Below are 27,941 nucleotides of genomic sequence, written 5' to 3' on the forward strand. Positions count from 1 at the left end.
GAAGTCATGTGTAACCAGAATCATCGAGGGCCTAGACAGACAGACAGGAAGGAGAGGTGCGAGACCCAGGATAAGAGAGTTTGGTGAAGTGAGAAGTCAATCAGTGGTGCCTTTGGATTGGCCGGATGCTGGTGTTCCTGAGAGCAGGGAGGGGCGTTAGATGCGACCGTTCTGCAGGCTGAGTTGGCGACGACGCAGGCCTGCGCCTCTGGCTGGGAGGGGCGAGCCCGCACGGTGAGCAGGGCTTGGAGCAGGTCTGCTTAGAAGGACGGGGGCTGGAGGGGCCACTTCCTCAGTGCTACTCGTTTTGTCAAAGAGTGATCCACACTCGCGAGGGCTCTGTGCTCGTTTGGTGCTTTGCTGTTGCATCTTAAGATTCTTCAGAAGTTTTGAACAAGGGGTCTGGCATTTTCGTCTTACACTTGGCCTCACAAACTGTATCGATGATCCTGGGGCCGGAAGGCACCAGTAGTCACTGGGACTGTAGTGTAGGAACTTTTAGGAAGCAAATCCCTGAGACCACAGGAACCGTCTCACGTGACAAGGAGCTACAGCTGCCAGATGCTCACAAGATACCCCACACTCCCCCGGAGAGGGCTTTAGCAACCACCAAAGTCCTGTAAAATGGTGCTTCAGCTTTAACAATCGGATCAGTTTTGCATTCTATTCCAAATTCTGCTTTTTATTTATTTATTTTTTTTTGCGGTACGCGGGCCTCTCACTGCTGTGGCCTCTCCCGTTGCGGAGCACAGGCTCCGGACACGCAGGCTCAGCGGCCACGGCTCACGGGCTTAGTTGCTCCGCGGCACGTGGGATCTTCCCGGACCAGGGCACGAACCCGTGTCTCCTGCATCGGCAGGCGGATTCTCAACCACTGCGCCACCAGGGAAGCCCAATTCTGCTTGTTTTAAAACAAAAATGGGTTCTTCTGCTTTCTGAGTGAACTCGATCTTCCAGGAAGAAGTAACATGCTTACCCCACGAACTTAAGAGCTGTAAGCAAAGTCACAGGGCCTGCCCCGATCCCGGGGGGAGGATCAGAAGCCCACCATTGCCTAGGGTAGTAAGAGGCCCCGAGGCAAAGGCACGCTAGAACCAAACACAGTGGACACGACTGGGCAGACGGCAAGCTGGTTCCTACAAAATACCTCCACACAGGATGCCCCAGAAGACGGCATTTCTACTCCCGTAAGAAGGGGCTATTTCATAAATAAATATGGCTGGAAATTCCATTTGGGCCTAAACCACAGACAGGGAAAGACAGACATCTTGTGGGCTTATGTTAGCATTACATCACAGATGTGGAAACTAATATAACTCCATCGGGTAATATCACTGAGTTGTAGAGTGCTAGAGTTGCAGCTAACTCCATAAGACATCCCTCAGGGTTTTCAAAGAAAGAAGAAACATAGTTTATTTTTCGATGGGTAAATGCAACAGATGAAAGAATAGCTCTTCATAAAGCAAAATACAAGAACATTCAAACAACAAACAACTTTCCATTTTGAGTTCCTGTGATAAAAGCCTTGACTTCTAGACAAAATCTATTAGCCATTTCAGTGGAATCATGTTAATAAATTAAGTAATCAACTTAATTAACCTTAAAATTATGTTATACTCTAAAGCTTTAATTGTGAGAAGTTACCAAGTATCTGGGAGATGATGATGAGGGTGTAGGGCAAGAACTGAGACTTTTACAGTTATTTCTCCTCTAAATAACTAACTGGACTTCTACAGGCAAGGGGTCCACCAAATCAAAGTCAGAATCCAGACATCCCTCCAGGTCTTAGGACAGTCTGACAGAAAAACACAGCTTTCCTTGGAATTTTGACCAAAAAAAAAAGCTAAAACACCAAACAAAACCAAACTTTTTTTTTTTTTTTAATGAGTAGGCTGCGGATATTATTTCTCTATTTTCCAAAGTGGATAACACCATCAATGAATTGCTAATACCTACCCTCTGTATAGAAGATCCTATGGACTTGGCCCTGTCCTTGTCATTTCACACTTAAATTATAGCTAATCCTCTGTAAGGAAATACCAGCTCAAATAGGTCACTTGCTAGAGACGTTAAGGTTAGGCGTTCGGTTCCAAAGCCATTGCTCACCACTTTCCGCAGTGTAGACGTTTGCTTGTCTGTTTCCATCACAATGACAAAACAGGTGTGGCCCATCATGTGGGAAAGAGGAAAAATGTTATTTTCAGCATTCCTTAACTAGTGACCAACATCAATTGCCATCATGAACTATAATTACACTTGTTTATGTACAGCCTGCCAGGTAAGAATGATTTTTACATCTTTAGAAGGTTTTTCAAAAACAAAAAATGACACAGATATGCAGTAGAGACCTGCATATTTATGGCACCAAAAGCCTAAAATAGTTTACTATGTGGCCCTTTATGGAAAGTCTGCCCACTCTACATTACACAAACCAGACTTTTTTTTTCTTTAAATATCTTATGAGAAAGGCAGAAGTTGAAACAAATGCACTTCCACTTTTGAATGGAAGTGCGTATTCTCTTTCACCTTCAATTAGCTGCAGCAAATCTGACTCACTCTGACATCCATGGAGCACCTACAGTGTACAGCGCTTTGCAGTGTTTAGAAGGAAAAAGCACCTCTAAGACTAAAAAATCACCACAGTACAAGTCAAATGTGATGTTACAAAAAAAAAAAATTACTCAGTGCTAAGGGACAAAAAGGGACCTAGGTATCACTTGCAGTTGTGGAGGTAAAACGTAGGGCCCGGAACAGGAGGACGACAGTCTGTCGAGCTGGGGGAAGACAAGGGCAGGAGCCCAGAGGCAGGAAGGCAGTAGTGAGGGTTCCCAGTTCCAGCAAGGGGAGGTGAGCTGTGTGCGTGGTGCAGTGCAGAGGGAGAATACGCCGGAGGGTAAGCTGGTGCCTCCTCCACGAAGGGACTCTGGAAAAAACACTCATTTGGGAAACCTTAAATAAAAAGGAAGTTACTCTTAAGACCAGTTGTCTGGGATCGGAAACCAGAAATGGAAAGTCACCAGGACCGCAAGGGCCTCCTTTCCCCTTTCTCTTCCAAGGTACATCTGCTTCCCCGCTGTCCATCTGCTTACCTCTCCTTTCACTTTTAACCCTACTCTTGCTTTCTTCGCATCCCACCGCACCTCTTCAGACAAGTACAGGTGCGTCTTAAGTGCCCACGACAGGTAATCTAGGGATCTCCTGGATACCCTGTCCCTCCACTTCACAGCAAGCGTCAGCCACAGAGCGTGTAAGCAAAGGCAGGGGTGCGATATTTGGAGAGGAACCCAGAATGCTTTCTTGGAAGGGGTATTTTCAGTTGCAATTTCCATCATGTAGATTTAGGAAGGGGCGGGTAAGGTCTGGACGTCTCCTTAACACACACAAAGCTTGTACTGAATGCTAAGAACTTGGACTTTCTAACCAGACGTCGGGAACCACGGGAGGCTTCCGACCAAGGTACCGATGGCAGCAAGCTGTGATTATCAAAAAGAGATTCTGGTGGCGGTGGGTATTGGAATGCAGATGGGAAAAACTTCAAACAAGAAGATCGGGACCTGAATGTATCCAGGAACTGCGGTCAGGTGAGGATTTCTTCTTTTTTCCCTTTCCAAGAGATTTAAAAAATAAGACTTGGTAGTAGCTAGCAATTGGTGGCAGGGTAGCCGAGGATTCGGCCAGGCGCTGTGCTTGGCACCTAGTGGGTGGCGGCGCCCACAGCCGAGGCTTCAGAGACGCGGCTGGGATGGGTCTGGAATGAGGCCGAGGAGCGCCGGGTCGGACAGCAAGTGGACACAGCAGGCGCTGCCGGGAAGAAAGACGTTCCCGGAGGAAGGACTGGTCAGCGGCGACGACAAACAAGGCGAGGCGCCAAAGCGCACCGGGCGCGGCCGTAGGAACCACTCGGTGTCCGCCCGCCGCGCGGGGCGTTGGGAGCTGTAGTCCTGCCGTCTCCTCCTGGACCCGGCCGGACTCGGACAGCGCCCATCCCTCTAGTTAAGAATCGCGCACGGGCCGGTCCAGGTGCGGGGTCCTTCAAGACCATGAGGCGCCTGGAGTGACGTCATTCTCAGGTCACCTCCCCCTCCTTGAAGGTTTTAGGTGTCTATGTGAAGTGTGCCACACAGCAAGCCGGCAACGAAAGAGTAAACCCTACACCGTGGAAGAAGGGACCCTCCGATGTCTCTTCACTCCTCGACGTTTCCTTCGCGCCCGTCTTCCCAGCCGCATCGGCGCGACTCCTCTCCCTATTTTGCTCAGGCAGCGCCTCAGGCAGCCCCGCGCCGCGGCGAGGGGCGGAGCGAGCCAGGGTGGGGCGGGGTCCTGGCCGGACTGCGTCGCGCTCGGGGGCCGCGCCGGGTAGCGTTTCTTTCTAGTGCCCGAGGCAGCTCTGGCTTGGAGAGTGATTCGTCAGCTCCACGGGGACCTCTGTGCACGGATGGACCCGCCCGGACCCGGCGGGAAGCGGCCTGGCAGGCGGCGGCCCCGGCGGCGTCAGCAGAGGCAGGACAGGGCCGAGGTCGTGGGTCCCTGAGACGCGCGGGCTCACCGCGCCCGGCGGCGGCACCATGATGCCGGGCGAGACCCACTCGGCGGCGCCCGGGACGGCGGCGGACCTCTCGCGCTGTCAGGGCTGCGCTTCCCTGCAGCAGGTACGGCGTCTCCCCCGGGCCGAGGGTGCGGAGGGGCTGGGCCGGCCGTCCAGGGCTCCGGCTGGGGGTAGGGCCGCGCGCGTTAAGGCTCCGCGCGCTGCTCCCACTCCCGGGCGGAAGCCCCCCTGCCCCCCTGCCCCCCTTCCCTTCAGTTGTTTTGGGAACGGCTTCCTTTGCGTTATTTAGGTTTAGGATCCAGGATTCATTTACTGGGATGCAGTGGTTGGGGAGCGAGTTCTGGAGGGCCCCTTTATGCAGCCTTTATGCAGTCTCAGGGTTCCCCAGGGCTGACTTGTAGGTAGATGAGGGATGGTCAAAATGACAAGGGAAGCCACCTTTCCCAGGATAAGGTTTTTTAAATTGTGCTGGTCCGTCCTTAAAATATTTCTTGCCTGGGGGCAGGTTCTTATGCGGCCTGCGGATTGGCCGAGAGGGTCGTTCATCGATTAAAGGCATGCATATCCTGGAGGTTCCTAACTGTAGCGTGGTCTGTGCGCTACCGTGACAGAAGAGCTACTAGTGTCTAGCTCCAGGTCTCACGGAGTCGTGGAAATAGTCCCAAGTAGTCGTTTCCGGTAGACTCTCCCAGCTCTCTGATATCGGGAGTCTCTCTTCTGGCTATCGGTGTCTTTAATGGTAAAGCGGAACCGTCTACCACGGTATTGACATGTAGCTAAATTATCACCTATTTTACTTAGTGTTTTAGGCACCACGGACATAGTGGTGAACGAAGTAGGTAAGATCTGCTGTCATAAATAAGATACATGTGTGCAAATAAGACTTTAGGAGGTCTTAAGTGTTAGGAAAATAAAGGAGGAGTTGGAGTGGTGGTTTTGTCCCTTGGCCGGGGTGGCAGCAGGCAGGTTGTTTTTTGAAGTGGTGGCATTCGGACCTCTGAATGATGAGAAGAAGCAGACTGGCAGAGGTGTGAGAGGAGCTTTCTAGGTAGAGGGCTTAACGGTCGAGCGGTTATTGACGTGAAAAGGAGCAAGGTGTCTTTGAGGAGAGCAGAACGAAGTCTGGTTGGTGTGAGTGTAGCGCAGAGGGGAGAGCACTGATGAAACCAGAAAGGAATGTAGGCTAGATAAGCTTAGGGTTTGGTTTGGTTTGGTTTTTATTTTAAACTGCACCATCTATGAACTGATCCCAAACATTTAAGGGCTGAGAACAGGGGAGGGAGAAAAGAAAGTCATGTGCTGGCACTCTGAAATAGAGGGGGAGCTACTAGTAAAATAGTCTGAGCTGAGTTGCCTCACGTAGGCACTTAGAACGTGCTTTTGTTTTTTTCCCTCAAAACCCAGGAACGTGAGTGAAGTTCTCTTGACTTTTTCACGAGTTATATTTATTCTTTGGGTCGGTTTATTTACTCAACAAATATTTATTGATCACCTGTTGTGTTTTAGGCAGTGCAGTTACACAGTGGGGGGAAAAGGCAAATATTCTCCATCTCTTGGAGCTTCCATTCTAGCAGGTGGGGGGAGGAGACAGATTAAACAAGTTATGTGAGAAGGTAATAAATGTGCTGGAGATAAAGTGAGCAGAGAAGGGGGGAGAACAACAGGGTGAGGGAGGGGCCAGGGGCTAGTGGAATTTAAATAGGGAGTCCTCACAGAGGTGGTATCTGAGCAGAGGTGGTATCTGAGCAGAGGTGGTGAGAATAAGCTCTGTTGATGTCTTTGAAGAAAAGCATCCCAGACAATAGAAACGTCAGCCTGACGCAGGAGCTTGACTTGACTGCTGTGCTCAGGGAGAGCAGGGAGGTGCTGTGGGCAGGGTGGAGAGCATGTTGGTGTCTTTGTCTGCTTGGGGCTGCTCTAATGAAGTCCCATAACGTGCGTGGCTTGTCAGTGACAGGAATTTATTTCTCACAGTGTGGTGGCTGGGAAGTCCAAGATCAAGGGACTGGCAGATCTGGTATCTGGTGAGAGCAGGATGCCTGGTTCGTGCCTTCTTGCTGTGTCCTCACATGGCAGAAGCAGGGAGAGAGCTCACAGCTCTCTGGGGTCTCATTTATAAGTACACTAATTCCATCCATGGAGGCTCTGCCCTTAGGACCTGTTCACCTAGCAAAGGACCAATCTCCAGATGGCTAGCATGTTGCGGATTATATTTCAACATATGAATTTTGTGGGGGACACAAACGACCTGTAGCAATCAGGGAGTTTGATGAAGTCAGAGAGAAGAGAGCCTGACTGTGGGAGCCCTTAGAGAGCATCGTAAGGATTTGGGCTCTTATTCTGAAAGGATAGTGAGTCCTGGGAGGCTTTTGTGCAGGAGAATGACTGGTGTAAATTATGTTGTCCAGTTGTAGATCTGATTTACCTTCAAAAACTTGGTCTACCTGTAGTAGTCTCCATCTTGGTTCAGAGCAGCAACTGTATCGTTCTGGTAGCTTAGGCCAGAAACTAGATGTCATCCTTGGTTCCTCATTTTTCTCTAACAGCCTGCATCCAGTCCGTCAACTGATTCTGTTGGCTTCTTTGTTAGCCACCCATTTCTCACCATCCCCACTGCTTTCGCCCTTGTGTGAACTGCTGTAATCTCTGGCCCGGGGGTGGGTAGGGGTGGGTGTGTGTGTGTGGGGGTTGCAGTAGCCTGTCGCGCCGCCTGCCTTCCTCCCGTGCCACATTCCTGCTCCTGGTTCTCAAAACAGCTGTACGAGTTGTCCTGTGAAGTCCCTAAGTCCTGGGGTCTGCAGGCCTTTTCTGTAAGGGGCAGCATCATAAATATTTAGGTGTTGTGGTCTCGTTCACAGATACTCAGCTCTGCCTGCATAGTGTAAAGATGGCCACAGATAACACTGAAGGAATGGGTGTGGTTATGTTCCATGGAACCCTGATTTGCAAAAACAGGCCAAGGGCCTTAGTTTGTAGACCTCTGTCCTAGATTGCAGGACTCCATTGCATTTGGGTTTTCTGTTGCCTGGAATGCTTTTTTGGGGAAGAGAATGGTTAGTTGTGAGTGGAGTGGGTGGAACAAGTCTTTAATTTTGCAAAGTAAGGCTGGAAAAATAGGTTCCAGTGGAGGCCCTTGAATGGCAGCCACCTTAACGTTTTGTGCTTCTTTCCACTCGCATCATGAGCAGTGAAGGGTTGTGCATGGTTACTACACAAGAGCAGTGTTTGTGGTAAAAATAACTGGTGGTGGTGTGCGCGCTGGATCGAGGAGGCCAATGATTTCACGAATGCATGCTAGTGGTAATAAAAGGGTGGCTTAATTGAAGGGTCTTGGGATTGGGAATGGAGAAGAAAAAGGTTCTGAGTATGAGAAACTGCAAAGAGTGGATAGATCTCAAGTCAGGAAAATAGAAGGTCCAGAGATTTAAATCCTGAGTGACTCTGAGAACTGTGGTAGAGGTAGGAAAAAGCAGACACCAAGATGAGAGAGGCGTGGGAAACGTAGGAGCGAAGCTTTGGAATGACATCAGCATAGGGGATTTTCAGCTGTTCTCACGTTTGTTTGTAGTGTGAGGTACCTCCCAGGTACTGTGATATACTTCCAGGGAAATAGTGAAGCAGCCAGGTCAGATGGGCACTGAGTTCATTGTAAGAATTTCATTTGGAGAGGAGTGGGGATAGGAGAATGGAGAAGTGTGTTCTGTCTCTTAAAAGAAAACCAGTGGGCTCATGATTAAGGTGAGCATGGACTGGTGAAGCAAGGAGAAACAGTTAAACGGGAAGCATACGGGAAATCGGGATGAGAAAGATGGAGGGCTGAGAACAGGCGATGACATTTGCCAGGTAGAAGGTCCATGATAGGTCACCGGTAGAAAAGAAGTTTCTGCAGGGTTACAGTGTCACAGCGAGTTCTGTATTTCAACGAAAATTGTACCAGGGAGAAGTGAAAGAGGTTCTGTACATAGAGAAGGCATCCTGCTGTATAGCTTTAACACCCGGAGACTTCTGGATCTTGCGGGACATATACAAGCGCATTACAAGCGTCTTGCCTGCAGGAGCCCTGGCATCGGTGCTGTGGCTTCATTCTGAACCTCCGTGGGAGGCTGGCTGTCTCTGTCCCCAGTGGAACAGCGCTTGGGTGCGCTGCAAGGCTTCCTTCCTGTCTCACTCCTCCCTGCCCTTTCTCTTCTTTTGTTGGCCGTGCCCACAGCTTGTGGGATCTTAGTTCCCTGACCAGGGATTGAACCCGAGCCCTCAGCAGTGACAGTGCAGAGTCTTAACCACCGAACTGCCAGGGAGTTCCCTGCCCTCTCTTTCTTTAGTGGGTGCGGAGATACCCACTAGTCTCTCTTTTTCTAGTCTCTCACATCACCCTATCTGTTTGCTCATCCTTATTGCTTACAATGGTTTATCTCTGATCTGTAGTCCAGTGTGCGTATGGGTTGCTGAGCTTTGGGAATCCTAAACCAAGGTAGATCCTTACTCTGGTGATATTATGTACAATTAAACAAGTCTTGAGTGGTTTTAAGTCAAGCTGGCCTAAGTCCCTTTAATTCTGGTGAAGGAGAGGCCCTTTTATTTGACTAGTTTCAGTCATTGCAGAGTGAAATAGTTGAACTCTCTTGGGAATCCAGGTGGGAGTTTGAAGCACATAGTTATACTGTTTAGCTCCTGTAACTAGAACAGAGTCAGAATACATGGTGTTTGCTTGTCCTTGGAGCAGGTTTGAGCGAATCATTTATATAAACTTTTGTTGGACTCCCATTTGATAGTCACCAGTGGCTTGAACTTCATCATTTGGAACTTGGAACATACTTGTCCCTAGACATAATGATTTGTAAGTGGTTATAAAGAATGCTGACAAAATTGTAATTCATTCATTGAGTGAACGCTTTTCGAACGTCACCGTGTCTGTGATGCTGTGGCATGTGTTGGGATACAGCCATGAACAGAAGAGGCATGGAGCTTGTGTTGTGGCTAAAGTTCCAGATGAGTGAAAAAGCGGCCACCGTGTAACTGTAGTGTCGTACGTACACGTAGTTATTGAAGAAAATTTGAGGAAAAGTGGACCTGCACAGGTCAGATACATGTTGGTCAGGGGTCAGCTGTACTGTTTTGGGGGATGCTCAGGGTTGGTACCCTGCGAGCATCCGGGAGGGACAGGTGAAGGCTTCGCAGCGGAAGTGAGTCTAGGCCTGAAGGGTGATTCCTGACTTAATAAGAGGGAAGAGATGCAGGGAGAGCGTGGACAGAGGGCGCATCACGTGCAGAGACTGGGAGGGGAGAATGGAGCTTGTGATAGAGTAAAGCGCAAAGCAAGAGGGGAGGAGAGGAAAACGAGGCCAGCGAGGCTGGAGCCTGCCTTCCCGGGCGCCGGAGCCTCTCGGCTCGTCCTGGTGGGTGCGTGCGGGTGGAAAGGGGTGGGCTGTTACCCTGTGCCAGAGGGAATCACCCGGGGTCCTGTCTGACCGTTCAGAGACACGCTCAGCTCTGGCGGAGCTTGACCGAGACTCGCGGTTTTAAGGGAGAGCAGTTAATAAAAAGTTAGCAAACAGGAGGAGGAAGTGTGGCGTATCAGAGAGGATTCAAGCTGACCATTTAGCAGATCACCCACAGCAGAGCAATGAAGGAGGTTAGTGTGGTTTTAAAAAAGAATTTATTTTGAAATAATTGAGAACTCCTAGGAAAGCTGCCAGAATGGTGCAGAGAACTCTGGTATTCTCTTCATCCCACGCACAGGGTGTCACGAGGGCCGCGTTCACGCCACCAGGGTGTGTGCACACGCACACTTTCCCTCCCCTGCGCGCTCCCCTGAGTGTTTCCTCGAGCCCTGAGCACTTGTCAGCGTGAGCCGCAGCTCTCCAGTCAGGATGTAAGCCTCGGCGCGGCGCTTCCCTCCAGCCCGTAGACCCATCCGACTGTGCTCACGGTTACGCCCGGGTGTAGCTTTTCCCTCTCTGGTTCGAGGTCCTATAAGGAAGATGTGTTGTATGGCACCGTCACGTCTCTTCAGCCTTTTTCCTTTAGTCTTTCTCTGTCTTGCACGTTCAGGGAAGTTTGAGTACAGCCTTGTATTCTCTGCGGAACGTTTGGCCAGGTCTGGACACATTTTTGGCGGTTACACTGTATTAGCTATCGCACGACCGCACCAGGTTCGGTGATTCCTTAGGGGGACTGCTCCGGAGTGTGGTATATTGTAGTGAAAGGATACAAAGGAACGGCGAGTGGGGTGACGTGCAGAGGGAACCAGGTGAGTGACTTGACTCATGAATTCCTCTAGCGGTGTGTCGTGACCCGTGTGACGTATCGTCTACCAGGGACTCTCATTAGAGACTTAGAGCCTAAAGGCTGCTAGGGGCTGGTCACGTGGGCACCCCCTGTCTAGCAAGTACCAAAACTCCAGACTCCCAGAAGGACAGCAGGTTTCAGCATCGGCCACGTTGAACAGTTGAGGTACAGGGCGCCACTCTTGTCAGTTTGGGGAATGGTGGGAACCCTCCAGAAATCCAAGTTCCCAGATGGCAGCGAAGGGCCCACGTCTTGAGCAGGCCTTCCTGAGGACAGCAGTCTCAGGCCTGCCCTGTGAACTCTTGTCTGCACCACCGCTTGGGGATGAGGCGGTGCTCTGGCCACATCGCGAGTAGAAGCTAGGGAAGCTGGCGGGCCTGTCCGTGCAGAGGGCAGCCCCACAGCCAGGAATCTCCCATCTCCAAAGGTTAGTATAATTTGAGGTCGACTCAGGCAATTTCGTTATTCCATTATCATCTGTATATCTCCTTGTTCGCTCTGTGTCTATGCATTGTACTTAGTGGTTTAGTAAAACTGCTTTCCTAACTATACTGCCGTCTCCTCTGGCCACTTCTCAGCCCCCAGGGCCACTGCGTGCTCCGTGCCAAGGCCCCCTCTCCTCACCCAGTGCACTTAGCCACCGCGTTGATCCTGCTTCCCCGAGAAGGGGAGGGGAGACGCGCTGCCTCTCTTTTCTTTTCCTCAGTGCTCTGTGCTCCCGGCGACACTCGGGAGGCTGTTGTCTGACTGCAATGAACAGTGTGCTACGCGGGGTTGGGGTCGGGGTGTGAGGGGGTGGGGGTGGGGGGAGCGCGTCTGAGTGGCATGGGGGTGGGGGCGAGGGCTGCTCTGCGGCTGTGTTAGCGAACACGTCAGTGGGTGACCGGGCTAGAGCTTGAGGAGCTTGGCCCGAAGGCAGAGAAAAACAGAAGGTGGGGGTTATGACAGCAGGGAGGAGAGAAGTGGGGCTAAATCTGAGCTTTCCAGTAGATGTTGTAATAGAAGTTCCAGCAGGAGAGGACAAGACAGCAGGGAGAGAAGCCGTAACCAAAGACGCCAGGCCACCTTCCCCTTGCTTAGAGAGGAAGAACCACACCCTGGACCCTGCGTCCTTCCCTAGAGGCTGGACAGCAGTAGGGAGGGCAGACGGCGTGTGCACCTGTGGACGCGTAAGTGCACGCGAGTCAGAAGGGCCCTACTGCCTTCCACGTAGACACAGCCCGCTCAGCGCTCACCGTTCTGAGATCCGCTAGTTAGAGACCTCGATTGCAACCAACCTAAGTGACCTTTGAGTCAGATTGGAGAAAAACCGAAGAATGTCTTATTAGGACACTGCAGTAACAGACCAGAGTCAAGCTGCCACTCGGCCAGGCCGTAGGAAAAAAGTTAGGGGCTGGAGTGCTGTAGGAAACTAAGACGTTGTCCTCGCTCAGTTTGTGTTTTATTTTCCTGTATAATGCTATGTTTTGTGATTTTAAGTCTTTAAAATCAGAGTTATACATGAGCATAGTTTAGAGAGACAGCTAGATGTACAGAATTTGTTAGCCCCCAGCCAGCCTGTCCCCATTCTCGAGAGACACCACTTTTGTTTGCACTCTGTGTGTTTCGTCTGGTTAAATAACAGATGTGTATTGCTGCTGCTTGATTTTCAGTTTTAGGCATATTGTTTGATTTCTGACTTCGGGAGGTGAGGATTGAGCTGTCTTTCGGCCCTGTACCCCAGCACCCCTGAGCATTCCCTCCTGCCCCCCGCCCCCCCCAAAAAAAGTCCTCTCAGTGCAGCTGTGATTTCCCTTAGGTCACTATTCGGAGTTGACATCATTATGACTTTGTTATTCAGAGCCAAACTATGGAGTAACTTACGATGATTTTTCCTTACCTGTGTGTTTTCTTGTTTCCCTGATTAATGACTGTTTCCTTAATTCAGTGTTTTCATCTTGAAAATGTTCATGAGTGTTCACTCTGTGTCAGAGACCAAGTTAAACGCTTTATATGGCTTATTCTGTTTCACCCTGATAGCAAGCCAGTTGGGTAACCCTCTACCCCCCAGACACACACCCAAACCAATGTTTCAGTCTCCGTATCTACAACATGGGAAATAGTACTGAGGCAGGGGTAAGTTAAGTCAGTTTGCCCAAGGCACCCTTCCAGGAAGTGGTGGAACAGGAATTTGAATCCAGCTGTGTCTTAACTGCAGTGCCTGAGGTTTCTGGAACGTCTCTGGCACAGTTCTTGACGTTACAGAGCGGCATCTGGAAGCAAGGCTGGGAAGATGAGATTAACCAGCAAAGAACTCGAAAGAGAAGGGGAAAAGAGGAGGGTGTTCAAAAAACAATCCATTCAAGTGTGTGATGACGCTGCATGGCGCTTGCGGTTCTCTGCCAGTTCGGTAGAAATATCATCTTAATGCCATCTTATTATCCACCAGATGATTCTGTTGTTCTGTTCTTAAGGGAAAAAAAATTCGCTTCTGGGCCTTTAGAGCTGCTCCAGTCTGGTGTGCAGCTGCCTTCCTGGATTCTCTTTACCTCTGATTTGCACCCACCTCGTCCTCTCTCAGTTTACTCCAGGATTTGGGTGGAGCGTGTCCACATCCTTCGGCACCTCCCTGAGCAAGGATGTCTGCGAAGTGAGTTTGCGGAGACTCCAGGTTTGAGAATGTCTGTTTTGCCATCATGACCGGCTGATAGCTTGTGCAGAATTTTACCTTGGAATTCATTTTCCCTCAAAATTTTGAAGGCTTGCTTTCTAAGTCTCTAGATGATAGTTGAAGTCTAAAGCCATTCCGATTCCAGGTCCTTTGTACATGACTTGTTTCATTTTGATTTTTTTCTGTCATGTTGCTCATAGGATCTTTGTTTTGTTTCTGATGCTCTGAAGTTTTGTGCTTATGTTTCATGGTTTGGATCCAGTTTGTATCCATGTGCTGGGCCCTTTCAATTTAGAAACTTCTGGCTTCAGTTCTTGGTTTTTTTCTTCTTGAATATCAGTATTTCTTTAATGATTTCCCCATCTTTTCCATTCTTCTCTCACTGGAACTCTTGTTGGGCATGTGAGACTTCTTGCACTTACAGTCTGATTTTTATTTTTTCTTCATTCTTTCCTACATCTGTGTTTTGTTTGTTTGTGTTTAAATTTTGGAGGACATTTTTTCAGCTTTATCATCAAATCTTCTGAGTCTTTTATTTTGCTTCCCTGTTTTTAATTTAGTTATTAACACTTTTATTGAGGTGTAATTCACATACCATAAAGTTCATCCTTTTAATATGTACCGTTAGGTGGTTCTTAGCATATTCACAGTTACACAGCCTGGTCGCCACTTGTAAAACATGTTTACCCTGCCCCGTGCCCCTGCCAAGAAACCTCTTAAGCATCAGCAGTCATCCCCCTTCCCCAGCCCGCAAGTCCCTGGCTATCACTAGGCTACTTTCTGTCTCTTTGGATTTGCTTACTATGGACAATTCATATGCATGGAATCAATCGTACAGCGTGTAGCCTGAGCAGGTTTTCAAGGTTCATCCACATTGTGGCCTGTGCCGTTCATTCCTGTTCATTGTCAGATGTTCACATTGCATGGCTGTACCACATTTTATTTATTCATTCCTCAGGTGATGGTTCATCCATTTATCAGTTGCCATTTGGTCTATTTCCACTTTTTGGCTAGTGTGAATAAATGCTCCTTTAAATAAGCGTGTACAAATGTGGCATGGGCATGTTTTCAGTTCTCCTGGGCATATACCTAGGAATGGAATTGCTGAGTCATCTAATTAACTGTTTAGCATTTTGGGGAGTGTCAGATTATTTCCACAGCAGCTGCTCATTTCCTGCCCCACCAGCAATGCTAGGAGGGCTCCAGTTGCTCTGCACCCTCACCTGCACTTGTTATTGTCTGTCACTCTGATTTCAGCCATCCTAGTGGGTGTTGGTTTTTAATTTTTAAAGACTTTTTGAAAAACTTTTAAGAACTCTAAGTATTCCTTTTAAAAACAGCTGCTTGTTTTTGTTTTATGAATATAACATCATTTATCTCAGGTCATGTTAATTAGTACCTTTAAAGGTTTCTCAGTTTTTGTCTACTCCAAGTTGCTTTGGTTCATTTTGTTTCTGGTCTCTCTTTCATGTTACAGGTTTCTGTCTGATGTTTGGAAATCTTCGATTGTTTGTTCATATTAAGAGCGGTAGCTAATAGAGCGGTGGCTGGAGATGCTGAGTGTTGTGGGCTTTTGGACCCTGAGCTTCATTGCAGTAGGTCTGGGTGGGCCACTTCTTGATTGAAGAATATCTCATGTGCTACTTTAGATCTTGTCTCCAGGCTGGTTAGATTTCCTCAGAAAAACTGCTTCTAGTCTCCTGCCTGGAGGGCAAAAGGATTGGCTGCCACTGTCTGGGAGCGTAATGGGGAGAAGCAGGTGGTCAGTATCAGCGCAGTGTGCTTAGATGTACCGGTCCCTCTGTTTCTGGTGCATTCCACCTGCCCCAAGTGCTTAGTGTTCAGGCAGAGGCTTCTTCAAAAAGCAGACCTCCTCCTGCTGGGTGGGGGAGGGGCAGTTTCCTGGTAGCAGAGCCGAGTGGGGATTTGAGGGTTCATGCTTACCGGGAAGCTTGCAACGAGTTCTCTTCTTAGCAGCCCCCACCCAGCCTTCCTGAGGACCCTGGCCCCTCCGTGCTTGTTGAAGTTTTGCAGTGTAAACTGAGAATTGAGGGGTTTGCCCCCCCTCGCCCCGCCCGCCTCTCCTGGGTCTGCTAAATCCGTATTCTCAAGTCAGCTTTCCTGTGTTCCTTTGTCTCTTATCCACTTCTCGTCCTTGTGGGTTTGGCCTTTTGGGATAAGAAATCCCTTGACTTTAGTTTTAGCTGGTTTTAGGGAGGGAGTAAAAGCAGATGCATTATTTACCCTCTCTGCCTAGAAATCTGCCATGTAGAATTTATTTTTTACATAATGAAAGATTTTTTTTAAATGTGGGAAGCCAAATACACTAAAATTATTGAATAGTCCATTCACTGCCCTTTGATTTATAATGTTCAGAGTCTCTACTGTACACAAGAATCAATTCTAGAATAGAGATAGAAATAGGAAAAAAGGGCATAAAAGTACTAGAATAACATGTGGAAGACTCCTTATGATTTAGCATCTTAGGTAGGGTAGAGCCTTCTAAATATATTAGGAAACCAAAATTTAAGAAAAATGACAGATTCAACTATGTGAATATTTGAAACTACTGTATTCATATATAGTTGTATTTTAATGATCAGTTGAGAAACATACACATGTATATATTTGTAACTTTTGGACCAGATGTTACTGTTCCTCATATATTGCAGCTCATAAGAAAAGTACAACCACACCAAGGAGCAGATGATATAAGGGGCCATTTTTCTTACTAAAAGAAAAATGATGAATGACCAGAGGAGATAAGGAAGATTTCTCAGTATCACGCATAAAGAAATATAAATGAAAAATATGTCTCTGAGATTGTCAAAGCTCCTAGCTATCACTAATGCAGGGAACCTATTTGGACTTTATCCTAGGGGAAACGAGAAATGTCTCCCAGAGAACTGGGCAAGGAAATACATTGCCTGTCGTTAGTAAAGACTGAAAAGGACCTAACGGGCCTTCAGTGGAGAGTTGGTGAATTGAGTACATCCAAACGTACTTTAAGTATATAGTGACAGTTCTGAAAGTATATATACAAAAAGTAACAGTGATTTTTTGAGAGGTGTTGTGATTATGAGATAACATATACTTTTTACTTTATTTTAATGTGTAGATTTTTTTATTAGTAAATATGTTACATGTATGACTGCAAAGAAAATGCATATATTAGCATGAAGGGAAATAGTTGTAATTCTCAAAATTAGTTAGATTACCTAGATAGAAAAAGGTGTTTGGGGGATAATTAATGAAAAATAAGTTCTTATTTCTGAAGTGTTTATCAGTGAAAAAAGGAGGCATTAAAGGAAAAAGTCACTTAAAGAAAAGAAAATCTGTTCAGTTTTAAATCTTAGGCACATTTTGAACAGTGTAACTAATGTTGTTTTGTCAGGTTGATAGCAGTGATTTAGAGCCACATTTGCAGTTTGTCCCTAGAGTGTAACATAGATCCTTATAAAAAGAAGTTTCACTTAACCTTGGCCCCATTTTAATATTCCTATTTGCTTTTCCCATGTTACTTTTTTTTTTTTGCTGTTTTTAATAATTTACGTGTATTTTCGGATTAAGTCCTTTCGGAAATAATGTGGAGTGAAGTGTAGACTGATGGTCAGTAGTAATCGGTGAACTAAAGCAATGAGTATTTATTGAGCTCTCGCGGTGGAAAAGCATGCACAGTCAGAGCATCGGTACAGCTGCCTTGCTGTTAGAGTGACGTCATTCAGGTAAAGAGGGAGATTCAGAGAAATGCAGCATGGGCTCAAGGTCACACAGAATACCTCTGTGGGTTTATACTCAACATAAGTAATAGATTTACGTATTTCTATGTTTATATAATATAGTGAACAGTATGTTTATATTTTATAATAAATGTTACAGAAAAAATCATAAAGTAGTTTATATTTTAAAAGCAAATAGCTAACTGTAGCTTTTTTTTCTTTCAGAATTTAAATGAATATGTTGAAGCATTAATTACCCTGAAGCAAAAAATTATCAATACAGAGTGAGTATGTTTTCCTCTGTTTGGCCGAACTTTGTGAACCTGGCATACAAGCTGGAGCAGATGGTGGTGATGTTAGACCCCCTCGGGCTGAGAGTGGAACTGGGGTTGCTTACCTGGTGCCTGTGTGGGGTGGGTTATAATGGAACACCTCAGGTCCTGACCCAGGCCCTCGGCAGCGAGAGCGCAGAGTCCTAACCACGGGGCCGCTGGGGAATGACCAGTGCTCAGACCTTTACAGCGAGGTTCAGGGGTTAGAACATGATTTTTACTAAACTGGAGTCTTTTTTAAAGCTGTTTTCTATTTTTAAAGCCTTCTTAGCTTTAGGATTGGACATCAGATTTCTTTGTAGTAAATTTCCTGGTGTGAGATTGTTTTTTTAATCCTGTGAAAGTCACAAGAATTTATAGGCAAAGATATTATTTAGATCATAGGAATTTTAACTTAAAAACTCATATATCAGTGCAGTGCTTTTAAGGAATTTAAGGTGATATGTATATGTGTGGGCATATGTTTAATTAATTAAACGTAAATGTGTTACAGGAGACCTAGGAAGAAAGGTGCCTTATACATTTGGAAACATGATTTTAACATAGTGTGTGTTCTAGATTGAAAAAGCAAACGTAACTCTTTTCTTTGTTACAGTAATTTGTTGACAGAATATCAGAAGAAATGTGATGATATCCTTTTACGGACGTTTTCCTTGGAAGTTTTAAGAATGTAAAGGAATGTGAGAATTTTCATAGTTACTCTTTGGAAAGCGGGGCTTACAGACTCCAAGTAGGAAGTGCCCCTGACATGCGTAGTGAGCAGCTGTCTTCTACTCGTAACACACGTTTAATGGTCAAGGCTGCTGGCCTCCTTGTTATAGAATGTGTTTTGTTTTTGTCATTGATTTTGATTTTCTTAAGGTTTCGTAAGCTTTTTAAAGAGTAGGTCTTTTTCATTTATACTGAGGACATGACCTGTGCCCTTTAGGTTCAGGAATAATGTGAAGCTGAATATGATGCTATGAGACTATTTTGGGATTTCTATAAGGAGTGCACTGTAGGAATATTCAGAATGTGGGAAAATTAACTTTTGTTAATTAGTTTTGTGACTTGTAGAGAATTAATGAATATATCCCAAATCATAGTGTAAGTTTGTATCCCCAGGACAGTCCTTGGTCTCTGCGTCACCGTTTTGTCCAGTAGCCGTTTAGAGCGCCTGCAGGCCTCTGTATTTTCTGGGCAGGGCGGAAGTAGCGTGCACAATCATTCCTCCCACATCTTTTGGTGATACTTACCTGAATTAAGTGTCTGCTGTGACAGTAAACACACATACGTGTGACCCGCAGCCTTAGCTTCAGTATTGGAAAGTTTTACATTAAAAAAAAATAGGTCTTTGAAAATCTCCTTTTGTGCTTTATTGAAACTATCAGTCTGTTTAACTATAAATGTATGTTATTGCAAGAGTAATATCTTTGATTTTGAAAGCTGTACAGAAAGTTATTATAATAAACACTACTAGTTAGCTAAATAGGGAAATAGGCAGTTAATTCCAGTATTAGGAAAATATACGTTCATTGTATCCTTTTTGGAGGAGATGGTATGAACTTTTTGAGGTAATTACAAATGTAAGCTAGCAGGGAAATTATTGATTTACTTTTCTAAAATTTATAAAATTTTGAAAATCAAAATCATTAGAGTAATTTATTAAAAATGGATAAAACTTTTTGATTTTTCTTGAATTTCCCTTCTGCAGTGTGCTAATCTGCTTCAGCCTCAACTATAGGTAAATATAGATTTTTTTTTTTTTTTTAAACACATCTGACATTTGCTCACAGTATGTATTCATTGTACCTCAAGTATGCAGTTGTTTGCTCTACAACCTGAGGTTCCAGTGTTGCAGGTTTAACACGGCTTCTTGTGTGACTCGATTCTTTACTCTTTTGTGTAATTCTGACTGTTTTGTTGTTTATTAGTTCCTCTTTGTACAGGGCAGAGAGTATATTTTATTTCATCAGATATTTTTTGAATTCTTCTTTCTTGCAAAGACTGCAGTAATTTAGGGTGAAACTCCTTAATGTTCAGAAGTTTACATTCTAATAGAGGAGGGTACAGATGTGTTGTGACCAACAGACACTTCTATATTGTGATATGAGAGTAGGATTTGACAGGTGGTGAAACTTAAAGGAATGACTTTTTGCTGTCCTAGAACATTTTACTGGCAGCATGATGGGAAATGAAGTTACCAAATTGTGCAGACTGTAAAAGTGAAAGGTTTTCCAGGTTTTATGTTCTCCCTGTATTTCTTTTCTCATTGCTCGTTAAATACATATATATATATTTAATTCATTCAATATTTACATTCATTAAATATGTATATACACACATACATACATGGTTTTAGTAAGTACATAGCTCTTGTTTGCTGGAGTTGTGCTCTGGACTCGGAGAAGAGGAGGACAGGATGTTTGGGTATTCTCATGTATACAGGAGGATTCAAGGTAGTTTCATTAGTTGCCTATTGCATTGTCTTTATTCTTGGAATTTAATATGAATCGTATAGTTAATCGAGAATCTTTCTTAATTTAGAGGAGTACATATTTTGACTTATGGCGCATGTTATGATTAATAGGAATAACTCAGTAAAAAACTTTATCGTATGTTGTAGAGGGAACTTTGAATGTTGTTTTCTAAGAATTACGATTTTGCCTGCATGTGTACTGAACGCAGATTATTGAAGTTTTTAAGGTGAGTTTTATCTTCAGACAAGATGAAATTGTTTTATCATCAGTAGATAAAATTGTCACAGTTTTCTTTAACAAGTTTTACAGCTGCAGTTTGCAAGAAGGTAAGCGCGCTACCTGTTTTCCTAGTCTATTTGGGGTAGACACTTATCGACTAGGTTTTTACACAGATTCAACAAAGTGCCACATAGAATTGACCCATTATGTAGACTTTTTCTTTGATGCTCATAATAAAAGAAGATCACATTTTCCTTACTACTAAATTGTCCAAATGAATTTCCTACCAAGGTCTTAAATTACAGCCTGGTGTTTGATTTTTCAGTAAATTTTACTGATCTTGTGGCCACTGAGATGAAGTTTATTGCTGTCAGTTATTGTTGTCTCTGTGAATTGGATAGTTTAATGTGTTTGTTTATCATGTACATTTTGATCAGTTTAAAGTAGTCTTAGAATTTAGTAATGTTTTATACTCTGATTACATTTATCAATTAGAAGAAGGCAAAATATGGTTATAAAACGACTCACACAGTTGCCCGTAACTGAACTGAGATCGGTGGTTGAACCCAGGATTGAAGAGCAGGTCACCTGGCAGATTGCCCACGCGTTCTTGATTCCTCCAGCCGATGGGGAGCCTGCTGCGCTTGCTTCTCATGTGGTTTCCGATGTGCTTTTATTGGAAATAGACTCATGTCGGAAATAAAAAGTGATACATAAATCATTTTGGTACAAATAGAGAGAATGCATTTAAAAAGAGAGATTCTTTGTTTTTAGTTAGAAATAAAATCGAAACCGGTAGATATATTTAATAATTCACTGTAGATACTTTTGCATAATAACATTAATGCATTGTCCATTTTTAGAGAGAATATTACTCTGCATCACCAAGTGGAACAGATGCTTCAAAAAATTTCTCCTCTGCAGAAGTGTCAGGAAGAACTGGGATCTTTAAAAGCAGAGTTAGAAGAGAAAAAGGTACCTAAAGTAATTTTCCTACAAAAGGTTGTCGTCAGTAAATTAAGATCTACTTATTTACTATAATTGGGATAAGGGGACATTTTATGTCTTAACAAGGGGAACAAATGATAGTCAAGACTCTCTAAGTGTATTGCTATACTTAGAGAACGTTGAACTAGTTGATTGATGGCTTGGTCCTTACAGTAATTATTAGTAATTAATGTAATGCTGTATTAGTTGCTTATGCTTTTTGAGAGGTTCAGTAAAGGAACCTTTTTAGCTATGGATTTTTATGATTTTATGTGCCCTGCATTGCTTGCCTTTTCCATTTTTCTTGCCGTAAGTGTAAAGTAACCTGCAGAAGTTCACACTTAAATTACAGAAATTATGTTTTCCATTTCAAAACCCAGTTGCACTAAGTAAAACTGTTTTAAATGCTATAAACTTATTTTTAATATAAATTTTGTTTTACTGGAGCCTTAGAAGAGAATTCATGGCTTTACAAATTAAAAAAAACTCTGAAGCCAATGAAGTTAGGTGGTTAGCGTTAGACATGTTGTAGCCAAGCAGGAATGATTCCTGGCTCCTCGATCTGATAGTATTATGTGCCTCCCAGCCTTCAAATTGTTTCATTTTAGGATGCCGTGCACCTCTCTGAGGTTTACATACTCTAACAGTGGTCGATTTTCCTATTTCTATAGAAAGTCTTTATTCTATATTTAACTATGCGGTGAAAGTTAAACAGAAACAATCAAGATGTTGAATTTTGTCTACCTCTGATTACAAAGTAATGTCATCAGCCATACCTGAGAGGAAACGTGAACAATGGAATCACAGCTGAATAATAAACCTAAATAGTCACCCTTTCACTGTGATGTTCAAAGAATTACTCAGTGTCTGGATCGTCAGACCCCCCATCTGTAAAGAGAGGTCCTGAAGCCCGTCTCTCAGAGCTTTGGCGATTGAAGAGCTATACACATTACATTGTACTGTGGTATCAGGCTCAGCAAGTTTCTTTCCCATTCCATAGTGTCCACAGGCTATGCATGTTGATTGGTGTTAACGTAGTTTCCCCAATTACCATTAAGTATAATGTTCTATTTTATATTTTTGCATAGTAGTAATAATAGCTTATATTTATTACCTCTAAAATTGCTTTAGGTTTTGTTGAATTTTAATTGGCTGCAACAAAAATATTAGCTATTCGATATTATGAAGATTTGGGGTTATTTTAAAATAAGTATATTTTAAGATTGATAGCTCTGTTTGATTAGACTCTTTATCATATTACCTCTGTTAAGGATCTGGTTATATCCGTTAAAATGTTCAATGAATTGTACTTTGGTTTCCTGCCTGATCATATGTATTCATTTGGTTAATTTCGTACTATTAAGTGATAATGATTTAGCTTATCAGGGTCAAAATCCTTATCACTGGTGGTCAGTGACTTTCAAATTGTTGATTGATATACACACACACACACACACACACACACACACACACACACACACCACACACACACACCACACACATTTATTTCTTTTTTAGAGTTCTCTGAAGCTGTATCAGGATACTCATCAGGAATATGCTCGTGTGAAAGAAGAATGCTTGAAAACTGATGCTCAGTAAGTATCTCAAAAATTATTGTGGAAATAGTGTTTTCAACTTTGAAAATGTTTAATGCTTAAATCAGTAGTGTTTCTCTTTTCTCTGTCTTTGGGTATGTTGACCATAATTAACTGAGTGATCTTGAACTAGTCTCACAACCTTGGCTTCCATGTCTGTAAAATGGAAATTATACCCATGTTGAAGGATTAATTGGAGTAAATAAACCATCTTACGTTAAAGGCCTGCACAAAGAACTCCGTAAAAGTTTTTATGTCTACGTGCATGCATGCTTGTGTGTCTGTATTTTGTTTTCATAGAGAAAACATGATCATCGTCTCACTTCTTTGTGCCATTCCTTTAATAGATGTCATCTGGAATGGGTGTCTGTGTTCCATTAATGACAGGGGCTCCTCCAGAGAAATCAGTTGATTGTTTTGAAGTTTAATACTATATTCACATTGTTTACAAAACTCGTGAGCTACACATACAGTAGTTTAATGTAGACGGCGATGTCACGGTAATTCAGAGACTTTCACAGAGGGTTTCCTACCTTCTCTGACTCAGAAGTCTATCCTAAAACAAGTGCAGTTCTCTAGCCACTGCCTCCTGTAAAATGGTGGTATGGGTCTTGCCTACCTGTGCTCCTGTGCTCCATAACGTGCTCTTAAAAGTAACCTCACCTGGTCAGGTGCTGGACTGAGTCCAGGACGCCACCTGGACACGTCAGCCTGGCTCAGAGATGAGCCACACAGGCATGACATGCCACAAAAATGCAGAGTTTTAAAAATCCATTTTACAGATGCTACACACTAAACAGCATACTATTCTTCCTGAAGTTTACCTTCAAAACAATTGCTGGTATTCTTAATGATTGATGTGTCATACTTGTTGTGACTAACATTTTCTTTATTATGTAAACCTCAAAAATTTAAAAAATCGTGTAGATCACAAATTGTGAAGTTACTTTTTTTTTAACCATTTTAATTTATACAATTGTATTATCAGGAAGAAGAAACTAGAAGCCAAGGTGAAGAAGCTGGAAGGTAATTGGCATTCTTGTCGTCCCGCTAATGAAGTCATCATCTTTGTGTGAATGCCTGGTAACTGTACAAGGCTGTAGTACTTGGTCAAGTACTCGAGTCCTGGTTTTTGATGGTGCATCCCTGGATGAGTGTATTAAGGGTACCTTTAGGAAGAAGGTTGAGTACTATACTTCTCTCAGTTACTGGATAGACGTGAAAATGGAATGTGGCATATCCTTGAAGTGTTCACTCAAAATAATAACAGCCCATACATTTACAGTAAAAAGCAGCGATCAAGAAAAGGACTTAAATTTTGAAAGTTGAATCTCATGGGGCCCTCTCACTTTTTACTAACGAAATAAATGGTTAGTAGAAAAGGATACTACTTTTAGTACTGAGAAACTTGATGTATTTGGATGGTTGTGACACACTCAGGACGGAGAGATTTCTGTGAGATTCCCTACACTGGGAATTTCCGCTGTGTCCCTGCCCACCCCCGCCCCTGGCACCCCAGGTTTGGTCAGGCCCTTCTGTCTACACTGAGCAGGCAGAGGGCCACACGAGGGTCTGCTCAGCCCTCCTGTGGCAGCTAAGAGCCCTTTCAGGAATTGAATCCGAGATCTTTTCTTCTGTTTTCTCCTCCTTCATTGGGTGGTTGTGAGGTGGAAATAACATCAAGTAGAGATAAGTGTGACCTGCCAACCCATCCCTGGTCCCCCTCCTCCTTTCTCTCCAGCGAGGGCTGGGGCTGCCCTCGTAGCTGTGGGGCTCACGGACCTGCTCTTTGCCCTGTCATCACTCCCATAGCCCTCTGCTTCAGAGAACGGGGTTTGTTTTGTTTTTTTAATTGAAGTATAGTTGATTTACAATGTTGAGTTAATTTCTGCTGTACAGAGTGATTCCGTTATACATATATAAACAATCTATTTTCAATATTCTTTTCCATTATGGTTTACTACAGGATATTGAATAGCGTTTCCCTGTGCTAGACAGTGGGACCTTGTTGGTATCCATTCTGTATGTGATAGTTTGCATCTGCTAACCCCAAACTCCCACTCCATCCCCCCCCAGCCCCCCTTGGCAACCACAAGTCTGTCGGAGAACAATTTACTTTCATTTCGAGTGTGAAGTGAGAATTCGAATAGAAGTTGCTGAATATACTTCCAGTCATTAACTTGCCTTAATTGAGCCCAGTTGTTCAGACTTCGGTACTGAATGTTGTGCTAACAAGTTTTCCTCTGGTTTGGTTGTTGCACAGACATTGAGTGTGGCAGTAAGTACACCACCGCTGTGCTCTTTCTCGGTATCACCTTCTCTCGCTGGTGTGTGGAGATACGTCTATTTACGGAAAAAGTTTAGAGGGATCTAAAGTGCCTGTGAGACTATATGAAGGTTTTACAGCAAACTTCCTTTGAAGCGAAAGTGTATTTCCCATGTGACAAAAATATTTTTCTAGTAAGTGACAGGGTATAACAATCAGGTAAAGAAATACTCAAGTTTCTTAGAGGAATCAGGAGAGGATTGTTACTGTGGTGTTTATAGGATTTTACTTTTCATAGCAATTGTGTATGAACATATTCAGATAAAGTCAGTACTGCTCAGGTTCTTAATAGTATATTTGAACCATTCAGTGCTTCAGAACCAAAAACTCGAGTTAAGAATTTGCTCTAGATCCATAGGAGAGCTATAGAAATACCTTAAAAGTAGATCTATGTAAAGATATTGGGACTTAGGATGAGTTGGCTTGATGCAAGGGAACTCCAGGCAGGAAGGAGTAAAAATATAGTAAACATTGAGAAGATTGTCCCTTCCCCCAAATGAAGAAAATGATCTTAACTACTGCTTGATAAAATCCCAGTTCTAAGTCTCTAAAACTTGAAAGTTCCTGACTGTTGAAGAAGAAGGGGACCACAGCCTCTCCCTCTACAGATCTCGTACATTGGCTGGCTGCCTGGCCAAAGGGTCGGGGTTGGCTTGTTTCCGGGTTGGAAAGGAGTCTTAGGGCCTATATGCCCGTTCTTCAGTTTTGTAGATAATAGTTTAAACAAAAGTGTTCCTGCATTTATCCCTCATTCTGATAGAATACTGAAAGAACAGTAACTTTTTACAGAATTTGTTTCAAATTTTAAGAAACGAGGAAAGCTCTCAATAGTTTATTTTGAGAATTTCATTCATGGTAATTATAAATGTGGTAAATTACCTTTCTCTCTTACTTCACTGCACTCTTTAAATAAAGAGGCTGCTGTCAAGCAAACTCAGGACTTCAAGCAACTAAGGAATGAAAAGAAAATACTTGAAAAGGAATTTAGGAAGACACAGGTAACAGATAACAACAGTGCCAACGCGTGTTGACATCTTCCCTCCGGGACTAGTTGGGTCCTCTGTAAGCCCCGTGGGTCCTCGTCTCGAGGAGTCACACAGGAGGCCCCCAGCTGAGGGCAGCCAGCAGTGCCCCTGGGTCGGCCCCTCTCACACCCCGTCTAGAACTAGCACTCCTTTATCCCCTGCAAACACCGCTCGTGTTTTGTTTTCACAGGAAAAGCTTGATGAATTTTCTAAACAGAAACATGAAAAGGGTGAGTATTCAGTTAGTGCTTTTACTTAAGAATTCCGTTTTGACACAGTATTCCTTTCTAACTTTTTCCCCCACATTTTAGAGTTGAGACATATTGGAACACAAATTTCAAGTGATTCTTACGGAAGCATCGATAAAAGTAAGTATACTACAAATTTACTTTCAGTCTCTTTGCATTTCTTTTAGTGGTTTGGGAGGTTGCTTGTTACTCTTACCTATAATTGTGGGAATTCCTGGGCCTGTACGTGTTTTTTGTTAGAAGAAGCTGTCTCCTGTTTCCTGTCTTCATTACATCTGTGTATGTTATCACCTTGCTGTCTGATAAAATAATACAGTGAATGAGTCAAAAAGCAGTATTCCTTGGGAAAGAAAACTGGGAGAGCTATACTTTCCACACTTTTCAATAAATGAGTATAGTTTCCTCATTAGATTACAGTTTATCAAGTTAACGTATTAGATTTCACAGGTGCCAAATATATAAAAATGGTTAAAGTCAGGCAGGGAAACTGTGAAGTCAAAGCCGTGTGGTGTATTGTTGGAAGACAGAAGGGTTTACGGAAGAGGCCAGAAGTTACACAGAGGAGAGCAGCGGTGCTCACGGCGCAGGGGCGTCCCGGCGTCCCCGGCGTCCCCGGCACAGTGCGGCGCCGAGCCTGCTACCTCGCGGATGCGGAGGTGTAACATGAGAAGTGGGGACGCTGGAGTTTCATGGCAGTGTTTCTACTCACTGTTGGACCCTTGGCCATTGACTTCCCTTCTTTGTGTTTTCATTCCTAGTTGTTAAAAAGATTATGAATTTCTTCTCTGCCTGTCTTGTACTATTTTGGTAGAGATAAATTTAAAAAGACAAATAAGTAAATAATGGTATTTTCATGTCACTCATGTCTTCTCCAAATGGAAACTATTAAAACCACTTACACTGTTCTGTGCAAGTATATAGTGTCTCTTCAGAATTCTCCTTCACCATTTTTTCCTTCCTTTAACTTTTTTAAACAATCCATAGATCAAGGCTTAAGACTAACAGCTGATACTTTGCAGTTGCCCAGGCCCTGAGTCTGTTTATCACTGTCACTGATGCATAATTCTATGCGCTCTTGACTTTTCTTCCTACTCTGAGGTGAGGAAAGTGAGACTTGGAGTAACAGGTGCTGCTGAGAGAAGCAGGACTCGGCAGCACTGGGCTTTCCCAGCTAACAGTCAGGGGTGGGGTTTGATCATCTTTCTGTTAGGATTCTGCTGTGCCCAGGCCTCACTATTTAAGACACAGCCCTCACCTCCTTCCATAGTTGCTGTCTAGCCTTGCATTCTCTTTTTCCTTCAAAGAACTAGTTACTTTCTCAAGTAAAATCTATCCTCATTGTGAGGGAAGGGATACTGTTTATTTTACTTTTTCCAAACAAGTAAATAAATGAAGTCTTTAGGAATCTGTTGATTATTTAGCTGTGGACCTTGATGGGTTTAATTCCTAATTCTTCAGCGTATCTTTAACACCTTTCTTTGTTCGTACCTGACTTCTGAAAAAACCTTAGGAGTTCGGCAGAAAGAGCCCGGGGGCAGCTTCACTTT

At 44.1% G+C, this 27,941-nt stretch overlaps 1 protein-coding gene across 4 annotated transcripts in view; it reads left to right on the plus strand.

Moving 5' to 3' along the window:
- The first annotated feature begins 3,752 nt into the window (after positions 1-3,752).
- Positions 3,753-27,941, plus strand: part of ICE1 (interactor of little elongation complex ELL subunit 1) — a 59,952-nt gene continuing 35,763 nt past the window's right edge. For 3 of the 4 annotated variants that reach the window (XR_010840075.1, XM_059060740.2, XM_067030775.1), the window contains exons 1-10: positions 4,481-4,649; positions 17,429-17,487; positions 18,131-18,165; positions 20,302-20,320; positions 21,077-21,188; positions 22,719-22,795; positions 23,784-23,821; positions 26,037-26,119; positions 26,337-26,376; positions 26,458-26,514. Coding sequence is in view for 3 of the 4 variants with exons in the window: in XM_059060740.2 (XP_058916723.1) it covers positions 4,566-4,649; positions 17,429-17,487; positions 18,131-18,165; positions 20,302-20,320; positions 21,077-21,188; positions 22,719-22,795; positions 23,784-23,821; positions 26,037-26,119; positions 26,337-26,376; positions 26,458-26,514 (604 nt within the window). In the remaining variant the exon portion in view is untranslated. Of the gene's footprint in view, positions 4,650-17,428; positions 17,488-18,130; positions 18,182-20,301; positions 20,321-21,076; positions 21,189-22,718; positions 22,796-23,783; positions 23,822-26,036; positions 26,120-26,336; positions 26,377-26,457; positions 26,515-27,941 lie in introns of all 4 variants that reach the window. The other variant, XM_067030774.1, reaches the window with a different exon arrangement.

The sequence above is a fragment of the Kogia breviceps genome, chromosome 4 (genome assembly GCF_026419965.1).
Source record: "Kogia breviceps isolate mKogBre1 chromosome 4, mKogBre1 haplotype 1, whole genome shotgun sequence".
Lineage (NCBI taxonomy): Eukaryota > Metazoa > Chordata > Mammalia > Artiodactyla > Physeteridae > Kogia > Kogia breviceps.